The sequence below is a fragment of the Camarhynchus parvulus genome, chromosome 1, assembly GCF_901933205.1.
Source record: "Camarhynchus parvulus chromosome 1, STF_HiC, whole genome shotgun sequence".
In the NCBI taxonomy this organism is placed as follows: domain Eukaryota; kingdom Metazoa; phylum Chordata; class Aves; order Passeriformes; family Thraupidae; genus Camarhynchus; species Camarhynchus parvulus.
The window spans coordinates 72,333,588-72,353,650 of NC_044571.1; the positions used below are offsets into that span (position 1 = coordinate 72,333,588).

Consider the following 20,063-nt stretch of genomic DNA (forward strand, 5'->3'; position numbering starts at 1 on the left):
TCCTGATTTCATCCCTTTTATGTATCATGGGCATATTCTACGGCTGCTGTTTGAAAAAAACCAGGTGTTAATGAACAAAGTTCTTAAGTATTCACTCACAAAGGGAAAGGTGCATTGAAGCTGTTGGTGATCTACTCACTGGTGCTGTGTTGTGTTTCTTGATTTCACAGGAAGGTTAATGCCACCAGAAAGAAATGAAAAATTAAACATGTACATTTCCATGTCCATTTGAAATAGTGGTATATCTAAAATTAATACATACTCACAGACACACCAGAATAGCACAAATTTAAATGAACTTGTTTAACAAAACAAAGCAACTGAAGCTTTATTTATCTATATAGAAAGAAGCATCCTTATGTGCATTCTTTTAAGCTAAGGAAAATGAAAAAGCCATGCAGCCCTTGCAAGAAATAAATCCTCAGGTGGTAATATATATATATACATAGAAAGTTTCTCCTTTAGTAGATGATTCCTCTCAACAGATAATTAATGCCATTTAGGAGAGACTTAAGCTTATGAGTACTTTATAGTAGAATACTCTACTACATTTTTTTCAGTACAACAGCAAAGTCATTGCTTAAACCACCATATTGTTTGTATTAGTTAAATAAGAGCAAGTAATAGAACTTAAGCAGTTAAACATGTATCTGGATATCAGACTACTTAAGTAAAGTAAGCACAAGGATATAGAGCAAATGAAAGGATTTTTCTTCAAGAAAAATCATCTTTCGACTTGTTGCAACTTCACATCTCATATGGCTTTTGAATGGAGGCATTAGTTAAAAGAATCTTTCCACCCATAGTCAAGTATTGACTGTATTTAAATACAGCAATGCAAGGACAAACAAGTTAAAAATTTAGCATACCATATTACTTCATGTAATATGGCATAGAACCCCTTTCTATAAGGCTACAAAGGACAAATTTACATTAATATGAGGTACTGGCATTTATGATTGGAAAAGTAAAGATGAAAAAAGGATTATACAGCATTGTCATCAGACATCTCTTTTTTTACCTTTTTTTTCCTTTTTTTTTTTTGAGGGGCTTTTGGTTTTAGTTTTCCTTTCTACAAAATACGTGTCTTGATGACCACATGCTCTAAGCTTATATTCACTTATTTTTACATATATATTTTATTTGTAGGGGCAATTGAGAGAGAGTCACAAATAACGAAAGGACACTAAGGTTTTAATAAGGGCAACAAAAAAGCGTTTTCACCAGAATAGATTCACATTACAGTACATCAATATTGACAGCATTCTCTTTTGTCTATTTTTGGTACATAAGATGGAATCTCTCTACATAACCTTATAAGGCTTCAGTAACTAAAAAGTAAAAAACCTATTAGTTTACAATTTATTTAAAAATTCCGAAAGACACAGCAAGTTCTAAATTTTAGTAGTGCTACCCATACACAACCATCTGGTTTCAGAAGCCATTAAAAGAGCCTCCTCCAAGGGAGCTTCCAACAGCAGAGTTGTGCAACATGGATGTATCTTACTACGAGGGGAAAAAAAATTACACATGGCACATTCTCATTCATATTTTGCAATGTAAAAAGTTACAAACATACCTAATCAAATAAATAATAAAAAAAGAATCTGAAATGTGTTTGTTATGTATCCTAAAACCACTACACAGAATAATGGAGACTTTCACTCACAAACTATTTACATGGTAATACCCGGGTGAGGGTACACACTGCTACAAAACTCATAAAACAAAGGGTAAACTTGAAATGTTTTCCATAGTAAAGGTCTAGCAGCATGACTATATCTAATGCTGTTTGTTGTCTTGACAGTTTTTGGAAGTTTGTTTTAATCTATGTCTTCATCCAGTTCATAATTGTCTTTATCATAAATATCTTTTACTAAAAGAACCCGTACGAGCATATTTTCCAAAGTGTTGCGGTCCAGTGAGGTGGCAGTGTACCAGATGGGGCTCTCTGCCGACACGGAGCACTCTGGCTGCAGATAGAACATGTCTGTCCTCTGGTTCAGATTCTGTGGGCTACCAGGAGGAAAACACAGGGGGTTAGAAACACAGCCTCACAGGACAAAACAGAATGTTAGCAGCTCCAAAATCTTGCACAAACAAAATTCTAACTGTACCTAGGCAAGTTACCAAAAAAAAAAAACCCAAACCGACCATAACGAAAAGAATAATGTGAAGAAATGTGGTCTTGTTGATAGAAGGAGCCATGCCTGGTCTGGCCCAAACCCAGCCAGCCCCACATCTGCAGAGTCCCACATGCCTGGGACTCAGCAAGCATGCAACAGATCACAGACTCTTCAAAAACCTGCATATCCAGGTCTTGCTAAACCAGAAAGTGCTTTCCATGATTTGCAAAGAGGCCAAACACTAATTACACCAATTGCTCACACAATTGTTGGCTGATGTGGCTACCTCTGAATGTAAAGCCTGGGGTTCCCTTGAAAAGCCAAGGATGGTAGTTCTGAGACGCACAGAAGTGTAAGCAGCTAAAATCCCTCCTCCTCCTGTTTTATTTAAAAGGTTGGTTGTTATAAATCTTAATCCCTTAATTCCTTGGCTGCTATATTATGGAATTACATGCAGCTCATAAACATCCTTTAAGACACTAGAGAAGACTCCTTTCAGGAAATCCTAGCAGTTCATCCATTTAGGCAAGTCTCAGAAAAGAATTTTCAATGCTGGATGAGCACATGATGACTCAAGCTCCCTCCTTCACAAACACTGCAGACTTCAGGAGTCCACTGTATTTCAGGTTTCTTCTGTAAAAATAAGGATTTTCACCAGCTCACCTTCCCAAATTGGCTGATAAGATTTCAAGTGTTGCTCTTCACCTCCTGGTGTGATTGTCAGATTGTTTTGCTCTCATGTAAATCAGATTAAGAGTCAGATAAGGAGTAAAATATGGTTGTTTAAAATAGTCTACTAATTTAAATATTTTAACCTCCTTACTACTTGTTTGAAACAACAGTACTTTTATAGGAACAAGCAATCACAGAATCACAGAATCAATTAGGTTGGAAAAGACTTCTGGGATCATAGAGTCCAATCTGTGGTCCAACACCTCCATGTCAACCAGACCACGGCACTGAATGCCACATCCAGTCTTTCCTTAAGCACCTCCAGCACCTCCCTGGGCAGCCCATTCCCACGTCTAATTACCCTTTCTGTGGAGAAATTCCTCTCTAATGTCCAACCTAAACCCACCCAAGTGCAGTTTGAGACTATAATGAGACAATAATACAGTCCTTCATAGCTGTGAATGAAAACATCCTGAAATTTCAGCTACAGCTGTCCACTGGTTGCCAAGTATATTTCAAACAGCTGGCATTACCTAAAATTTTACAACAGTTTTTACAGTGTTAAGTATTCCATTACAATTATTTCAACATAATTAAGAAGCAGAACCAGGAGAAACAGTCTGCTGCTTTAGTTAACAATGGTGACCAACATCTGCAAGACAGCATGGCTTGAAACCACATCATAACTGATGCTCCAAATGGGTTTAAGAGCATTCTTTTCCCCAAAGTTAAGATGTTCCTCATAAAGAAAAAAAAATTATGTGGTCTCTTCCCCAGTGACTGTGTAACTTAGTCCAAAAATCCAACTTGGACTTTTTAATGACAAATCCTCTCCAAACCATGAAAGTAGAGAAAGTGAAGGCAAAATGTCCCTGCAACAACCAGGATCAATGGAGTTTTTGAAAAAGAGGTGGTTGCATTAACAGACCACAAGCTCCTCTTTACTTGTTTCTCTCTATAACATCACATGCTTGTACTTCTGGGTGATGCTGGGTGTGAGCTCCTTCCTCAGCTTTCAGACCACGATGCTGTTTCCTAATACACATTGAGTCTCATAATTTATAGTCCTGTATACACCAGGTGATTTTATTTCTTTGGTATCACTTGCCCGAATTTCCCTTAGAGTTATACAAAACATTAAAATCAATCACTTGAATGGCTGTCACAGTTAAGGAAAAGTACTTTCCAAGAAATCTTGTTTTCAAGCTTCCAAAACACTTAGCTAGTAAATTAATTTTCCTAAGAGTTGCCTAAGCTTTTTTTTAATGTAATAAATTCTGCTTCCTTCCTTCCTGCACAATTAATTGTAGAGACTGGATGGAAACAAGCTAGTTCTAAATACTGGGTTAATGCCGGTAGTCATTTTCCTACTACAAAATATTTTAAACATGCTTCCACACTGGGTACCTCAAAAGCATCTACATTTCAGATGCCTGATAGCTCATAATGAAGCAAATCTGTTGTCTTAACCCAATTCTTAGTGAAGAGATGGGGACCTCACAAACAAAACCTTCAGTGTCAAAACCCACCAGACCCTTGCTGGCAATTCTCTGCAGAGATACTTGGTATTCCCAGGTAAGAAAATTGAATTGTATTGTAATTCCCTGATGGAGCCCTTGACAATTAACACTGAAGTACTCCACTGCTCCCACACTTAATATCCAGATACAGAAGTGGAGATTTCATTTAGGTACTTATCAGAAGATTTCAATCCATTCCCTTTGCTGGAGCACATTTCATGCTGCATCAAAACAGTTCCTTTCTGGACCTGATTTACTCTAGACCCTGTCTGTATTAGCGTGTATCACACTTACCTTTTAGACAGATAGCACTCAAACATTTTCACAGGGCATCTAGCTGGATCAGATGTGTTTTCAATTTGTTCAAATACTGGCACATCATCTTCATGTTTCCTTTTTCCAGTAGCAATTTTATCTTTAAGAAGAAAATCAACAACATCTGAGCTAAAACTTGAAGTTACTTTACATTTTTCAGTAAAATTCCCCATAAGCAACCCACCAAGTACCACAAGGTGGTTACCACAACTGTGCAAATCTGCAAACTGGAAATGCCACCCACAACCACAGGAAAGTCACAGCATTTCACATGGAGACCAGTGGGCTCAAATTAACTCAGAGACCCTGCAGTCCCCATGGACGACACACTCCAATTAGAGTTCTCGGAGCTGAGAGCTGCTAGACTTTGTATGCAAAGGCAGAGCTCTGGCTCCTGGCCAAGTGCCCAGATGTCCCTCACCAGTGCCATGTGGATGCTCCTGCAATACTAATTTTGAACTGCCTTAGTACCTTCATTATCAGCTCTGCACAGGGAAGACACTTGATATCGAAGACAAGCTTTGCTTTCCATTGTTAGAGGATTTTTCTTCCACTGTCTAAAAACAGTGCCAAAAGAAAGTCTTAAATGCTGCTCCACTGTTTTCAGGCCAAAATATTTAGTGTTAAAGTAGAACAGAGTATTCAAAAGAGCAACAGGTGAATGTGATCCTAGCTGTTTAATCCTCCAAAGGTAATCTTCTTCAACTCGAGAGAATATTGATCCTTGGAAAGAAAGAAGAGTAGAGAAAATACAATGGATTAGCCCATGAATATCAAGGTAAAAAAAAAAAATCAAGTTTTTGTGAAATGCAACAAAATGATCATGACAGAAGTTGCTGATAAACTTATTTATTTCCATGTCCACACTCCCCAAAGCCACCTATTAAAGACACTCACAGAGACAGTCAATGGGAAATCTCAGTACAGGCAATTTCAGAGAGAACACATTTCTGTTTAGTTACAACAATTTCTGACATGCAGCTCTGTCATGCTATTTCACAGAAATAATGTTCAATGGAGTAACCTTAATTCTGTCATAAAAGGCATGTTTTTGAGTTCATTTTATTCTGCTCAGGTTAAGGCCTCCAAACATTGTACCTTCTTCCTTCTTATTACTAATGGGTATCTCACTTGGAAAGCATTCCTGGACCATAACAGGTTTCAGGAAGGGCCCAACACAGAGGCTCTCTGGGCTGTACTGAGAGAAGCCAATATTGAAAAAAGAAAGGAAGGGGTCTGGCAAGGACAAGCCTTCACTCAAGTGAGGATTGTGAAAAAGATGGAAGAACAGCTGATTCTGCAGTCCAGCACCAATACTGGTCTGCTGGGAAAAATCTGCTTTCCCCATGAACAAAAATGATCCTTCTGAGCAGAAGACTCCCGGCAAGACTCCTCCTAATCCAGGTGAGAAATTCTAAAATATGTCAATTGTTAGCCCTACCTACACATACTGCAGTGCCTGCCTGCCTGCTTCCATCTGGGGAAAAAATGGGCAAAAAAATAAGTTCAGCTCAGGTAAAAACTACAGGTCAAAAAGTTTTTTTTAAACTTTCTCTCCTAAAGATGGATAGTCAATTTTAAGTCAGCGCCAAAAACAACTCTTGTAGCAGGGATTACCCAGAAACAAGACAAATAAAAACAGGTAGAGTTTTAAATTAAATCTTAGAAGACAAATCTGTAATTCTTCATCAACTGATATTGCAATGTATAACATATATATATACATATATATGCATGCTTAAGAATACATAGGTTTTAAGAGATGAAAAACATACATGACCAAAAAGAAAATTACCATCTGGAAGTATGCTTGGCTGCCAGCTTCGAAGAATTTTATTTAATTCCTGTTCAAACGTCTGGTAGATTGGATCAATAAATATGTTGTCTTTCCGATTACTCCTATATAAATACTACAGAAAAGAGAGAGACACAGTATTTACAATTCTAGATTAGAACAATTCCTTTGCTACAGGGTTTTCTTTTTTTCATAACTGCAAATGTACTGAAAAGCAGTATCTAAAAATAAAGCTATGCCACCTTTCCAATATCTAACAGGTAACAGTTACTTCCAATATAATTATATGTTGTAAATTTCTAACTGGATATGAATCCAGTTAGAAATGAAATAGTTTAATTACAACTAATATTTTCCTCCAAGATTTCCTGTGTGCAACATTGTATCAGTGAATGGGGAGTCATTAAAAAAACCCGAAACCACAAACTACTAATTTATCTTTTCCTACACCTATGCCTTCAAAAATACCAAAAACCAACCCACATTTAGCAAGAATCTGCCATTTTAAATGTGAACTCCAGACAGTAACAGTAACAGTACTGTATCTTCAATACAAAAGTGGGAGAAAAACACCCACCCATATATTTGTGGTAATAATATACAGCAATACAAGAAAGATCATAGGATGGTGCAAGGCACTGGCCTATTCTGTAATCTAATTATCTTACCCCTCTTGACCTTACAGACAAAAATTCTTTTGAACCTTTACCAAGAATTAATGGCTGAGGACTACTGTTTGACATTATCATCTCTGAGACATTTCTAAGACATTCTGGCTTCTTAAATTTTCCACTTCAGCATTATCTTTTCAAGAACATGCCTGCTAGTGAATACAATAAAAGTGACAGACAAAAAACGCATTTGCTTCTGGAAATGACACCTATTTCTGTACCCATGCTTGAAATCACATTAACTACAACACTGATAGGTGATTATGGTTCAGTACCTCCTAGCCTTCTTATCTTTGCACTTTATTTTATAATAGGGGCAAATTAATGAATACACTTCCTACAGGTTTTCAACAACATTTTCATTCAGATAACTATTTTATATGATAAGCTTAACAAACTCCTCAAAGCACAATATTCCCTCATATGTGCTTGTTTCTATGTACACCAGTTTTGATTTCACAAAGCAATTGTAAGCCAGATAATACAGCTCACTGTAAGCTTCATGGCATTCACCCTTCCACTCCCTGGCACATTTTTCCACCACGTATTTTTTTCTGGTTTGCATTAAACACTCACACTGAACAGCGGCAGTGAAAATGAAGACTGAAAACTGGTTCAAAACCAATCCACACACGTGCCTGTGAGAACTCAACTCAAAATACTTCTTCCTGGTTCAGAGTAAGTGTTGACTAAACCCCGGCATCCTTAGCTGAAGTCTGAAGCTCCCCTGAGCACTGGCACCAGAGGGTCTATAGAAGGATGATGTTGTGCAGCCGGACAGACTCCAGCCTACCACCCAAACCTGCAAACCTTCATTCCCAAACCACTGTGCCCTGCTGCTCTACAACCCTACAGGGGCAGCATGAGCACAAGCCATTCCCACCTGAGATGAGCTCTACTGTAACTGCAGTGCATGGGAAGGAACTGGATGTGCCTCTGAATCCCGCAGTGGAGGAGAACAGGCTGAATCACTGTGCATAGCGATTTTGTTTGCCTGACCTTCAGACAAACATCTGCCAAACTCTATCAGCCTGCCCAAACAACCCCATTACCAGATATACAAAAAAAAACAAGAAAAAACCCCAAACCAAATCCCAATAATCCCAATTAGGGACAAAAAATGAAGGCCATGATGCAACAAAGGAGCTCTGCGGGTTAACACTTTCCTCTAGATGAACCGTCTCCACTAGATGCCTGCCTGACCATGCAGCAGCCTTTATTTCTAAGTGTGATGGCCTTCAGGATCACTACTTTAGAGTTATCAAAACCATTACTGAACCACTTCTGTCTGAAAGCAGAATAATTTCAGCTGCAAGTTAACCTCTGAAAGCAGAACAATTTCAGCTGCAAATTAACCTGAACTGAGAAACTGCACCATCTCACTCAGGGACCGGTTTCCTGGAACAGATTTTACAGTGCTTCCTTTAGGAAAACGCTGTTTTACAAACTTAAAAAAGAAAACAACCAACTTAGGACTTGAAGATTCCTGGGCTCAAACCACATTCTATCCATGAGGAAAAGCTCCAAACAGAGTATTTAGCCACAATGAGTGCAGTCATGCTGGTGGAAGGGGAATGTACTTTTTTACTAGCCTATGGTTCCTACATCCTCTTCCTTTGAAGAGAAATTTACTCTAAAATAGCAAAATATTAATGATCTTTGGCCCAACTGAGTCCTTAAATGGCAATGGCATCATTTCATCTCCTCTGAGCAGCTTCCAAGTTCAACAAAGCCAATAACTTTTATGCAGTAGCAGACAATTTTTTCTCTTTCAGGGTGGGGGTTGTCAGGTGGAAAGGACTAAGCAAATTCTAGAAGGCAATGGAGTTTTATTGTGCATGTGACAACTGCATTGCATTTAGGGTACCACTAGCTTGCTGAAATGTGTTTCTTCAGAAGGGTGGTAATATTTGTCCCCAGATATTTGCCATTCCTCACAGATGATGGCTGCAGCCCTTCACAGCTCATGTTTCTGTCCCTCACTTGCTGTCTGCCTTTGTGAAATGCAAACTCATCAGAACACAGCACATCTTCCTACTGGTCTGGCCAGCAAATCAGGGCTGTTTACACTGCCTGAATGAAATACTGGACACAAAGTAAAAGCAGTGAAATTACAGTAAAATGACCACATGTTGCTCCACTAATGTTCCAGGATTGTGTATGTGTATTAGGCCTCATGATAATTGTGGCTGCCACACAAACTCTGATTCTGAAGAGCTGAAAAAAAGATTTTTTATACACAACTAGCTTTCATGACTGACAAAATAGACAGGGTCAAAGGTACAAAGAGAAAGATTAAAAAAATATTGTTTGAGCTCCATTTTATAAACACATACTTCCCTCTGTGTACTGTTTATCTGCTTAAGATGAGTATTTTCAATTCAACAGAAAGGTACAGAGACAGTGTATCATGCAAGTGCAGAAGCAGAAAGCTAGCTGAATTTGAAACACACCTTGTAGCAATATTGACTAAAAAGCCACTGACTAAAATCAATGTTTGCTTCTCAAGTTTCAACAATGAGACAAAGGTAGCAACTAACTCTTTATTTTTGCATACTAGCAACACAGGAAAATTACTATTTTACGACTTATTTTTAAAATATTTCAATTTTAAAAATCGTTATTTGATTCAATTCCTCTGCTTCAAGTATGGAACAGTTTAAGTAGAACTCCAAACGCCATGAGCAGCTTGCTTTCCACATCATACACATCTTCTATTACCTTTTACCTTGAATGAAATTTTCTGTGCTCTCAGCTCTGAACGCTGCTTATTTTGCCTATGTTTTGCCTCATGTAGCAAAAATTAAGACAGCCCTCCCTGCTTAAAAGATCAGCTGTGGAACAGCTTCTCTAATTACTTAGCAATAGGTTACTGCCTTCACATCCACGACATCCCACCTGACTCCTTCCCATCTTGCTGTGTGTAGGACAGTCATAGTCAACATAGCAGAGTTTCCTGCACTCTACCCTGCCTGGCCACAGTCTACAATACTCAGCAAATCAGAGTCTCCCCAAATGACACTTAATTTAGGTTGTTTCCTCTATATGCTAAGGAACTGAATTAGTCAAAGAGATCATGCCTGGTTTCATTCTGGTTTTACATTGGACATCTTTAGCAAACAAAATGAAGCACAGCATTTGAGAAGACTATGTAGTTTTTGACTGGGTTAATTACTTGCTTTAACCCAGCAAGAAGCTTAAAATTATTAAAATATACCAATGTGTGTTTGAGCTTTCAGGATGGGTCTGCAAACTCATTTCCTACACAGACAGCTCTCTACAAGGTGATTACACAGCAACCTGATCACAGCCATGTATTAAGGGTAGCTCCTAACCAGTAAATCCATGTTATCTCCACTCTTCTACTGAAATGGGTTACAGTCAAATCAGCAGCTCCATTTCCCATTTCTACAGCCTCTACTAACCTCCTGAATTCCAAGACACAGATAATAGATGCTGTCAGGTGCATAGTTCTCTCCATTAGGCCTTCGAATTTCATTGACAAAATGTGTCAACCCATAGTTTAACTCAGCTGAAGTATGTGATAATAGATCTTCCTTTAATTTCACAGACTTTACTGTAAAATAGAGAAGAAATGCTACATTATACAACAGAATTGTCACACAGTGAAGGTGGGATGGGGTACTTTTTGACTGGAAACTGGGAATCTGGCTTGATGTCCTCTCCATTAACCAATGAATGAGACTAAAATGTACTAAGCAGTTAAAATGTTACGTCTGTATTAAACAATCAAGGCTCCCACAGTAAAGTCTAGTTAACCAAATGCAGTAACACCTGCTAACAAATGTACTGTCATGCACAGCTCAGGGTGACACAGAGGCAGCCCAAGATGCTGAAGTGAAGCCAGTGGTGTAGAGGGGCACCTTCAGGGGAAACAGCAGTTTCCAAAGACCCAAGAGCACAACACAAGGGTGCTGAGATGCATGTGGGAGCTGAAGAACAGCAGGAGTAGCAGCAATTCCCCTTCTCCCCCACAGTACAAATGTGTACAGAGAGGAGAGCTGCAGAAAGAGCAGCATGGCTCCAGGGGATCAAAGGCCACCTTGTGCCAGAGCTCCACAGCCAGGTAATGCCAGCCTCAGAGGAAGATCTCCTTACAGGACAAAGAGTAGGAGGATGTCCCTCCCTTGCCATTTAGAAGCCCAGAAACAGTGTGAGACCTGTAGTGAGTTAGAATATGAGGAAAAATAGGATGCAAACAAAAAATTAAAATGGTCACAGAAAATCAGAATAGCCAAGAAGGTGCTGTCCTAGCTTTCATGAGAAGCGTGAGACCCAGCATTTTGAACCAAACAGGAAAAACTAGAAGAAAAAGCGTTTGGCAATTGTGTGGTAAAATAATCTCAGTCATGCGGGACATATTAAGGACATGAGAAAAACTTGATCAAAAATTCCAGCTGAGAATCAGACAAGTACAGCAATTTTCCCTAGCAGGTCAGAATGTGGATGGCAGACTTTTGGCAATACTTACTTGATTTGAGCTCCTCTAGCTCTGGAAGCTCTTGGTCTAGGTGGCGGGACTTTACCCAGTGCTTCCAGGCATTCACCCCGTAGGCGTATTTGAAGGGAAAGCTGCACTCGGAGTTCTCGGAGCTGTCATCGTGCGCCTGGTACTCCGACACGGCTTTCCTCTTCACACCCTGCCACGGCAACACAGAGGGTAAGGCCACCAGCAGGGCCACCAGCAGGGCCACCAGCAGGGACACAGCACCTGGCACAGCCAGCTGCAGGCCAAAGGGCACACTGAACCCCAGTGCACTCACACAACTTCAGCGTGTCCATGCACAGGGAGTTGAAGATGTGACAAATCTGTGTCACAAGGGCTGACTCCTCAAATGAACCCTTTGCCAATGGAAAAGGCAGCACTGGTTCCAGATTAAAGCATGCCCAGCAGTGCATATGTGATAATGTCCAGTGCATAATAGCAAAAGCTATTTTTTTAGAAATATTTTTTTACCATTATTTTTTAAATATTTTTTACTGCAGATTTGATACTAGAAAGACCCATTTATTATTAGAAAGATTTAGGAGAAGTTGGCTGTTTTTTTTAAAGCTGCAATATCTACTGCAGTTATTGGAACAAAACCGTTTCAGCTTTGTGCTAGGCATAGGAAACTATTTCTTGGTAGTGTCCTTCTAAATAAAAGACTATGGCTAATTTGTATCCAATGTCTAAACTAAGATTGGCTAAAAATAAAATCTGGGAAAATTACAAGCAAATAAAAAAAATTTTTTAAACTCTTTTATATGGTATGGCTCCCATTATAAACCATGGTAATGCCAATGTTTTTCCATCTTACTATCAAATTAAACCAAGACCCCTTTGTTCAAAGCAGAAGGTAAAACAGCATTGCTAAGAATACAGTAGGTATATACACAGTGGCACATTCCATCAACAGTTCTGCCACCGTGAAGCAAAAACAGGATCAGAACTTACAAATCCCACTCCTATCAAATCTAACAGCTATCTGCAACAGACATACCACTGAAATAATTTTATTACTTGAAATGTATCAATTTATGTCAGAAGGATAGGAGATTAGGTATGAGTCGACAGTAACATGCTGTAAATCATTATCAGAACTAAAAAAAAGGATATTTTTTCCTACATAAATTTTTGTGCTTTTCTTGATATTTTTAATACCATGAAAAAATTACCTTCTTTTTGGACCGAGGCCTTGGCTGTTCCTCATATTCTTCACCAAAAACAGGAGGTAACAAAAACTCATTTTCTGTATCCAGCTCCTCAGTTGCTGAAAATACATTAACAGAAACTTATTTCTAAGTGTCTTTTAAATAATATTGCTTTGAAAAAAACCAATTCCCTATATTGGTGTGCCTTAACATATGGTGTCCACAAAGGCACACAAATAAACACAACCAAATACTGGATTTTGGTAAGAGGAAACAAACCTATTTTTATATTCAAACTAAGACAAAGCTGTCAAATTGTAAAACAAAGCTGTCAAATAGTTTATTTCTAAGTAGGTTTCAGAGTACACAATGCTCAACATTTCAAGTGTGATCTGAAGTTGCTAAAGCAGAATTTCTTACTGTAGACTCTTACATAATGTTTTCTGTCCAGGCTGTCTTTGGTATCAAAAATTCTTAGGTATGGTGAGAATGAGCAGCTATGACTGGAAAAAATACAAATTAACTTAGTAGATGTAGTTTTGTTCATGTATTTAGATGATTTCTATACATGTTTCGTTATTTCTTGTAGCACATTACACTTAGTTTAAAACATTAAGAACCAGAAGGCAAACTCCTTCAGTGAAACTGGTTTTAGTCTATATTTATACAAGTGGTGGAGGTCTAGCTCATGATGGATAACACAGTTAAGTTTGGTAAGCAGATGTATGGCAATACCTCAAAATACTGTTTATTTAACAATTGAGGGGTAGGATTGAGGACTCTATTTCAGGGAGGAATGAGACAACATATGAATGGAGGTAGTGTTGGAAGTCCCACCTTTATTTACTTTATTGAAGATGGTTCATCCCTCATTTAGCCATTAAAGAATGTTTTCACTCAAAATTGAATGCTCTTCTGATAATCTGATTTCACCACCTTATTTCTCAAGACAGCTTTCCAACTGGAGCAGATGAAATAGCACTTACATGCAGAGATTTCAGAACTCTGCCCCAGACTCAAAAGCAATCCTTTTCCTGATACCACAAAGAATCTTATCTCAGACCACACTTGAGTGTAACCAATGCCTCTTACAGACTGCTGCTACTTACTACTCCAACTTGCTTATTTCTTTTCTTCTGTGGTTCTTCTCTCTCATGTACCCAGCTTCACTTAAAAAGAGGGTTAAAAAACTAGTAAACTTCCCAAGATTAAGGTCAGCCTAACCCCCAGGCCTTCTCTTTAAATTAGGCATAGAGAAAACTGGACATCTACTGCAGACAGAAGTAGTCTTCAGCACAAAAGGAGCCTGTCAGCTCCTGCAGAACCTGCCCAGCTGAGGTATGAGAGTCATGTGTCCAACAGAAACTCTGAAAGAGGGACAGTAACTACAGCCAGAACCTTTCTTGGATCTTGGATTGACTGGGGTATGGTGTAAGGAAACAGACACTGTTCCCTGCATTCCATAGAGTGGTAGAAATTGTACTAGATAGCATCAAGAGTTTCTTTCAAGAAAGGTCCCAAAGCAGTGATTTTTTCCTGCCAATTCAAATAATACCACTGCTTCAAATGCAGATATGGACATTACCCAGATATTAAAAGGTAACACAGGTGGTGTGCAGCATGCCAACTTGCATGCCAATTTTCTAACAAACTTGAGTGGGAAGTTGACTCTTTAGTAATTTCTCTAAATCATGAAAATACCTGGAAATTGAAGAATGCATTCATTATGTTTTCCATGACACATGCCACCTGAGTTCTTGAGCCTTCAAAACAACTCTCCTAAATCCATGCTCAAAACAAATAATACACTCAAGTTCTTTGTGAATGGTTAACTTCTCCTTTCCTTTGCATTGTTTCAAATGCTGTATTTAGAAAGATGGAAGAACTAATTCAGAAGTCTCCCATCCATGCCCCCAAAGGCATAGCAAAGTTTTACCTAACAGTCAGTTAGGCGGATCCTACAATCAAATAAAGCTTCTCTGAAAGGATGATTAAACAAGGTACAAGGGCTGCCCAGAGTGTCACAGTATTTATTAAAATCACAGAAGAATTACCTCTTGGAAAGTCTATTTCAATATCAAGGTCTGGCTCATATGGAACATCAGGCAAGCTTGTCCGTGACTCTGAGTTTAGGAGATTGGAGTCAACTATCACACCTGTTTAAAACAAAAGGAAAAAAATTCATTATTTTAACCAACACATGGATTAGCCAAATGTAGCAGATCTACAACTTTAGAAGCTGAGTTGTTCTAAAACTGATTGTTCTGCTCATTACCATCCTACATTTTCTTGTTCTTGGGATCTCACATTTACTTTTCCAACCTGATTTCCTTCAAACAAACAACATACTTACTTACTAGCCCATTGTTCTTCTCCATGAAGGTGAGTCATCAAAGCACATGTATAGAAGATCAAACACTGGTGAACCTGGATCATATCAACCAATCCCAGAACTCAAACAATCTTGACAAAACTAACTGTCTATTTTCCTACCTGATCCTGTCACAACAGAACAGACTTTCAAGTCTGCTTCTGCAGGATCTGTTTCTCAAATAAGGCATGCAGGCAGGGAGAAACAAAGCTTGAACTCTCTCCAACTTCTGGCAAATACTGATTGCTCCAAATTCAGTCCTCTGTAAGTGAGCAAGCTCTGATCCCATACATCTGCTCATTTAGCTAGCTGTACTTCACAAAAGAGAGCAAGAAACTGAAAATGACAACCTTGCAGCGCTACCAGAAATGTGCAGTTTTAGTAGAAGAATGGCAATAGATCAGAATGCAGTAAGCCTCCCAGGACTGCAGCTCCACTGGCCTCCCACATAACGAGGCACAAAGTGTAAGTGTATGTAATTTGTCAACAACCTTTCAGAAATCTGATGAAAGAGCTTGGAAAAAACCTTCAAAATTTCATCAAAGTGAAGGCAAATACTTCTGGAAAGACACAGGAAAGACTTGAAGATTTGGGCAAGCAGAGCCAGGAAAGAAGAGCAAAGAGACATGGGCCCTGAGAAACTAAAACTACAAAGTATGTGGAACTTTTTGATCTTCAGATATACATTTTTATTATGAGAATAATGTGTTGGTTGTGCCCAATAGCGCTTACTCTAAATCATGGGCTTTTTCAGTTTCCCATGTTTTGCCAGAGTGCTCAAGAAGCTGAGAGGAAGCATGTCCAGAACAGTTGAGCTGAAGTGTCCAAAGGGGTATCCCACACCACACAGTGCTCAGTATATAACTGGGGGGAGTTGGCTGGGAACCACCAATTGCTGCTCAGGAACAGGCTGGGTCAGTGGGTGGGGAGCACCTGCATGGTGCATCACTTAGATTTCTTGTGTTTTATTCCTCTCTCTCCCCTATTTTAATTGTATTTACTAGCATAGTTAGTATTATATTTTATTTTGTTTCAATTACTAAACTGTTCTTGATTCACAAGGTTTACTTTTTTTCCTGAGTCTCTTCCCCATCAGGCATGAGGTGATTAAGCAAGTGGCTGTGTGGTACTTAGCTGCCATCTGACATTAAAGTACAATACAACTTCATATAAGACCTCAATGACAGCACTGTGTACTCAAATTTTCCCTAAAATAAAAAACCAAGCCAAATCCTTCTAGTCACACACATCCCCCAGCACTCCAAACAGTCAAAAACTCATCAGGAAACTCACTGGCCACATCAGAAGCTTCAGCTTTTCCAACATGTTCAGGTACCACCCCTGACAAATTCAGTAGTTCAGCTTCCAGAGGATCTGAGGGCACTTTTCCCCTCAGCTCTTCTATTGCTGCAAGGATTTTCTCAGTGCTATCCAGAGTAGTGGGCAAAAAAACTGGAACTGGCACCTGTGCAGACAGGGAGGCAGAGATAATTAGAAAAGAAAAAATGCCACAACAAAGCAAACAACAACCAAAAAAATTCTATACTCTTCTGAAAGACAGGAGTTGATACACATTAGAAACAAGTCGCTCTAGTGTGAGCTAACAAAAAATGCTGACAGGTTAAAAACCCAATATGAAGGAACTAGGAACAGAAGGGATTTCAAGAAAGGGCACAGGAAAAAAAAAGACAAAATACAGCTGGTCAAAGAAAGAACAGAAGGGTCTTTGGAACTTCAAACATGTCTGATTGTAACCTCAGACTAACAGTTTGGACAAATCAGCATCTTGTTTTAGTGGCTTGTTTTTTCCTGCTGTTTATCCCACTCTGCCATCCATTCCCAACACAACCTTTACAGCTTCCTTATTACAATAACAAATCTTGCTGTTAAAGGCTTATCCAGCATATTCAGGAAAAGCAGAAGTATCACTCAGAACTGTTCCTAAAAAGCTCAGTGGCACAAGATGTTCACCATGGAAGCAGGCAGGCAGGTCCTAAAGAACAATCAGGGAATCCTACGCTTTTTCAATAAATAGCCCTGCAGCACCCTGCAATCCTCTAGATGGACCAGGAGGAGAACAACCAGCAGCACAAGGTGGTCCCATACATGCATGCGAAGGATGCCAAATTTAAAATGAAGCTGAAGTCTCACTTACAGGAACAGGAACCGTGGTAGGAATAGGAACATTTTGACTGTACATGTTCATAGGCACCGGAACGTAGACTGGTACAGGAATAGGCACGGGGACATACTCTTTCTTCCACTCATCTTCTACTAAGAGAAAAAGGAAAAAGGCAAATACTGCAGGTATTTAAATATATTTTACACCTGCAATTTAGTGAGGAAAAAAAATCAGAATATTTGGAATATGTTAAAAGACAGTAATAGTTAAGAAAAAGCTGCAATGAGGAAATTGGTTCTAGCACAGTTCAGGAGTTACCTGTCTGACAAGATTTTGCCTGCATATGAGGTTTACAGTACGTGGCTTTTGTCATTGTCAAAGGCTTGCAAAGAACTGCCTTGTTCTTCATTTCTCTGTTAGGTGTTGGAGAAGGTGGTGGAGCTGAGCCCTGCAGACAAGCAAATAAGAGAAGGTGCTGTTGCACCACACAGATTCCAACAAAAAGTTCTTGACTTAATTTATCAGCTGATACTTTCCATAAATGAGATACCGAAGAGGAAGCTCACAGAAACACAACAAAGCAGCACCAACTACTATTCTAAAATTGCAAGCTATTCTACATTCCTAGTACTGAGCTACCATTGCCCCAGGATCATGAGAGGAGGGCTAGCACTTCTGGCTCGTTTCCCTTTTTTTTTTTAATTGAAGGTACCCTAAACACTTTTTTAAACGAGCTTCTTTAAGTGAAAGTGCCATTTAAGCAATTTTATAACATAAAAAATAATTTTAGCTGTAAAAAGAGTTCATTATGAGCAGCATGAACAAACTTTAGGCTCAAGATCTTCTTGAATTAGGCCACAGTCCAAAGATGACTATTTCTGAATGAAAATTCTCTAAACACTTTTTATTACCTAAAGTACGAGCTTCGAGCTCCCCCTGCTGGCTCTGCAACAGTGACAATAAATAACCTGGGAACATCCCAGAATGTTCAAACTGCATCCTTATGGTCAAGAGGTAAAAAACCCCCTTGTTCCAGACATGGTTTTTGTACCCTAATACCTCTTTTAGAACCTGATTTGAGAAACAAACTCTCAGTTTTATTTGGTCATATATAAGAAGACTAGCCCCATATGTCCATTTAGATAGGGAAAGAAAGCCCAATCCCTAGAACAGCAATATGCTCCACCAGGCGTACACTCCCTAAAATATATTTTAAAAATACTGTATCACACATAGCTTTGACATGATCTTTACATGACTGAATTAACATCATTAAACATAAAATACTAAAAGTTTTTAACATGACAGCTTAGCTTGTCTGATGTCTCTAGTTACCTAAGCAATTTTCTGTTTCTCATAAATGTATTTATATTGTCATCAAAAACTTCCACTTTTTCATTTAAATCTAAGATTTACCTTTAATGTCTATTTGCATTTAAAAGGCAATTCTCTCAGACCTTCCATGCAACAAACAAATCAAAACTAAGTTTCAAACAAAACCACTAAGCTAACAGAAAATAATATTAATAGTGATATTTTTGACAAGCTGAGAAAAACCGAAACTCAGAATGCTGAAGGCTGCTGCTCCACTGATGATCCCTACCCTTCCAGACAGTGATCCTGCAAAAGGCTCTGTTTCCCTAGTCTGTAACAAAATCAATCAGACCTTGAGCACCGGGAGAATTCTTCTCTTGGGAAGGATAAAATTTAAGAACCGAAGATTTATTTTCAGCTTTTTAAAGCTGAGCTACCACCTTAATATTCCAATTGGACAGTGAAATTCTCTTCCTTTTCTATACTGAATAAATACACTAGTTAGTCTAAACACATGAATAAGACACACAGTGTGTTGATCAACTTTTAAGCAACATTTATATGCACTATAGATGTAAAACACATGGTTGATGATTTAGTTTCCCAGAAGACATTGAAAAGAAAGTATGAATATTTGAAATTTTTAGTTCACCTACAGATGTGAAAGTGACTAAAAAGCTTCATAAATTTAGCTTAGGATCATTTAAAGACACTGATTTTTGGTTTTTAATAGCATCCCTCTAATTCACTGGGATTGCACATTTTAAGTACATCTAATTATGTTTTGTGTATATATATACATATAAAGAGAGAAAGAGAGACAGACTCAGAGAGACAGAGTTAGATATGAGAGTGTGTTTAATATATGAACTTACTGTCATTTTTGTCCGGGGAGTTTGACAGCCCTGATCTGAAAGTACAAGGAAACATTTTTAGAATTTTTTTTCCTTTTTCAAAATCAAAGCAAATTTCAGTAAGCAGTTCAAGATAACACCTATCACCAATATAACATTAAATCAATAGAACTGATTAGTACCATACTGCAGGTGAGAACTGCACACAAGACTTATCCCTCATGAACATCTCCCTACTGATCTCTCTCAACACTCCAGTATTGAGCCTTACACAAAGGCAAATGATAAATCAATGCTCTAGTCAGATGTGAATACAGCCTCTTTCAGAAAAGTAAACACCAAAACATTCAAGTATGAAAATGGCTATACAAAGTAGCTGAGCTGGTATAATTGCATTAATTTAAAAGCTGGTTTATTTGAACTTTGCCTGACTTCCCATTTAAACCACACAAACATGTATTCAGTGCCCATGAGCAAATTTACACAGTAGCTACTGCCAACAGAAAGGAAAAAAAAGCAATGTATTCCTCCCATCTAGATACTTTCATTGTATTTTCATTTCCATTTCACTTATTTTCCTTTCATTCCATTTAATTAATTTCTTTTTTTTTCATTCCTAGTGCATCTGCTCTCTGTGACCAAAAGGCG

At 38.5% G+C, this 20,063-nt stretch overlaps 1 protein-coding gene across 18 annotated transcripts in view; it reads right to left on the reverse strand.

Annotated features, from left to right (window-relative positions):
• Positions 1-299: 299 nt before the first annotated feature.
• The window catches only part of ZMYM2 (zinc finger MYM-type containing 2), an 87,737-nt gene continuing 67,973 nt past the window's right edge, over positions 300-20,063 (reverse strand). For 16 of the 18 annotated variants that reach the window (XM_030957299.1, XM_030957289.1, XM_030957280.1 and 13 more), the window contains 12 exons: positions 19,437-19,471; positions 17,566-17,695; positions 17,281-17,399; positions 16,419-16,590; positions 14,809-14,910; positions 12,779-12,873; positions 11,592-11,760; positions 10,525-10,676; positions 6,429-6,543; positions 5,105-5,356; positions 4,613-4,733; positions 300-2,016 (listed from right to left, as the gene is read on the reverse strand). In XM_030957299.1, coding sequence (XP_030813159.1) covers positions 1,824-2,016; positions 4,613-4,733; positions 5,105-5,356; positions 6,429-6,543; positions 10,525-10,676; positions 11,592-11,760; positions 12,779-12,873; positions 14,809-14,910; positions 16,419-16,590; positions 17,281-17,399; positions 17,566-17,695; positions 19,437-19,471 — 1,655 coding nt within the window. In that variant the 3' untranslated portion in view covers positions 300-1,823. The remainder of the gene's footprint in view (positions 2,017-4,612; positions 4,734-5,104; positions 5,357-6,428; positions 6,544-10,524; positions 10,677-11,591; positions 11,761-12,778; positions 12,874-14,808; positions 14,911-16,418; positions 16,591-17,280; positions 17,400-17,565; positions 17,696-19,436; positions 19,472-20,063) is intronic. The other 2 variants (XM_030957307.1, XM_030957341.1) reach the window with 1 other exon arrangement.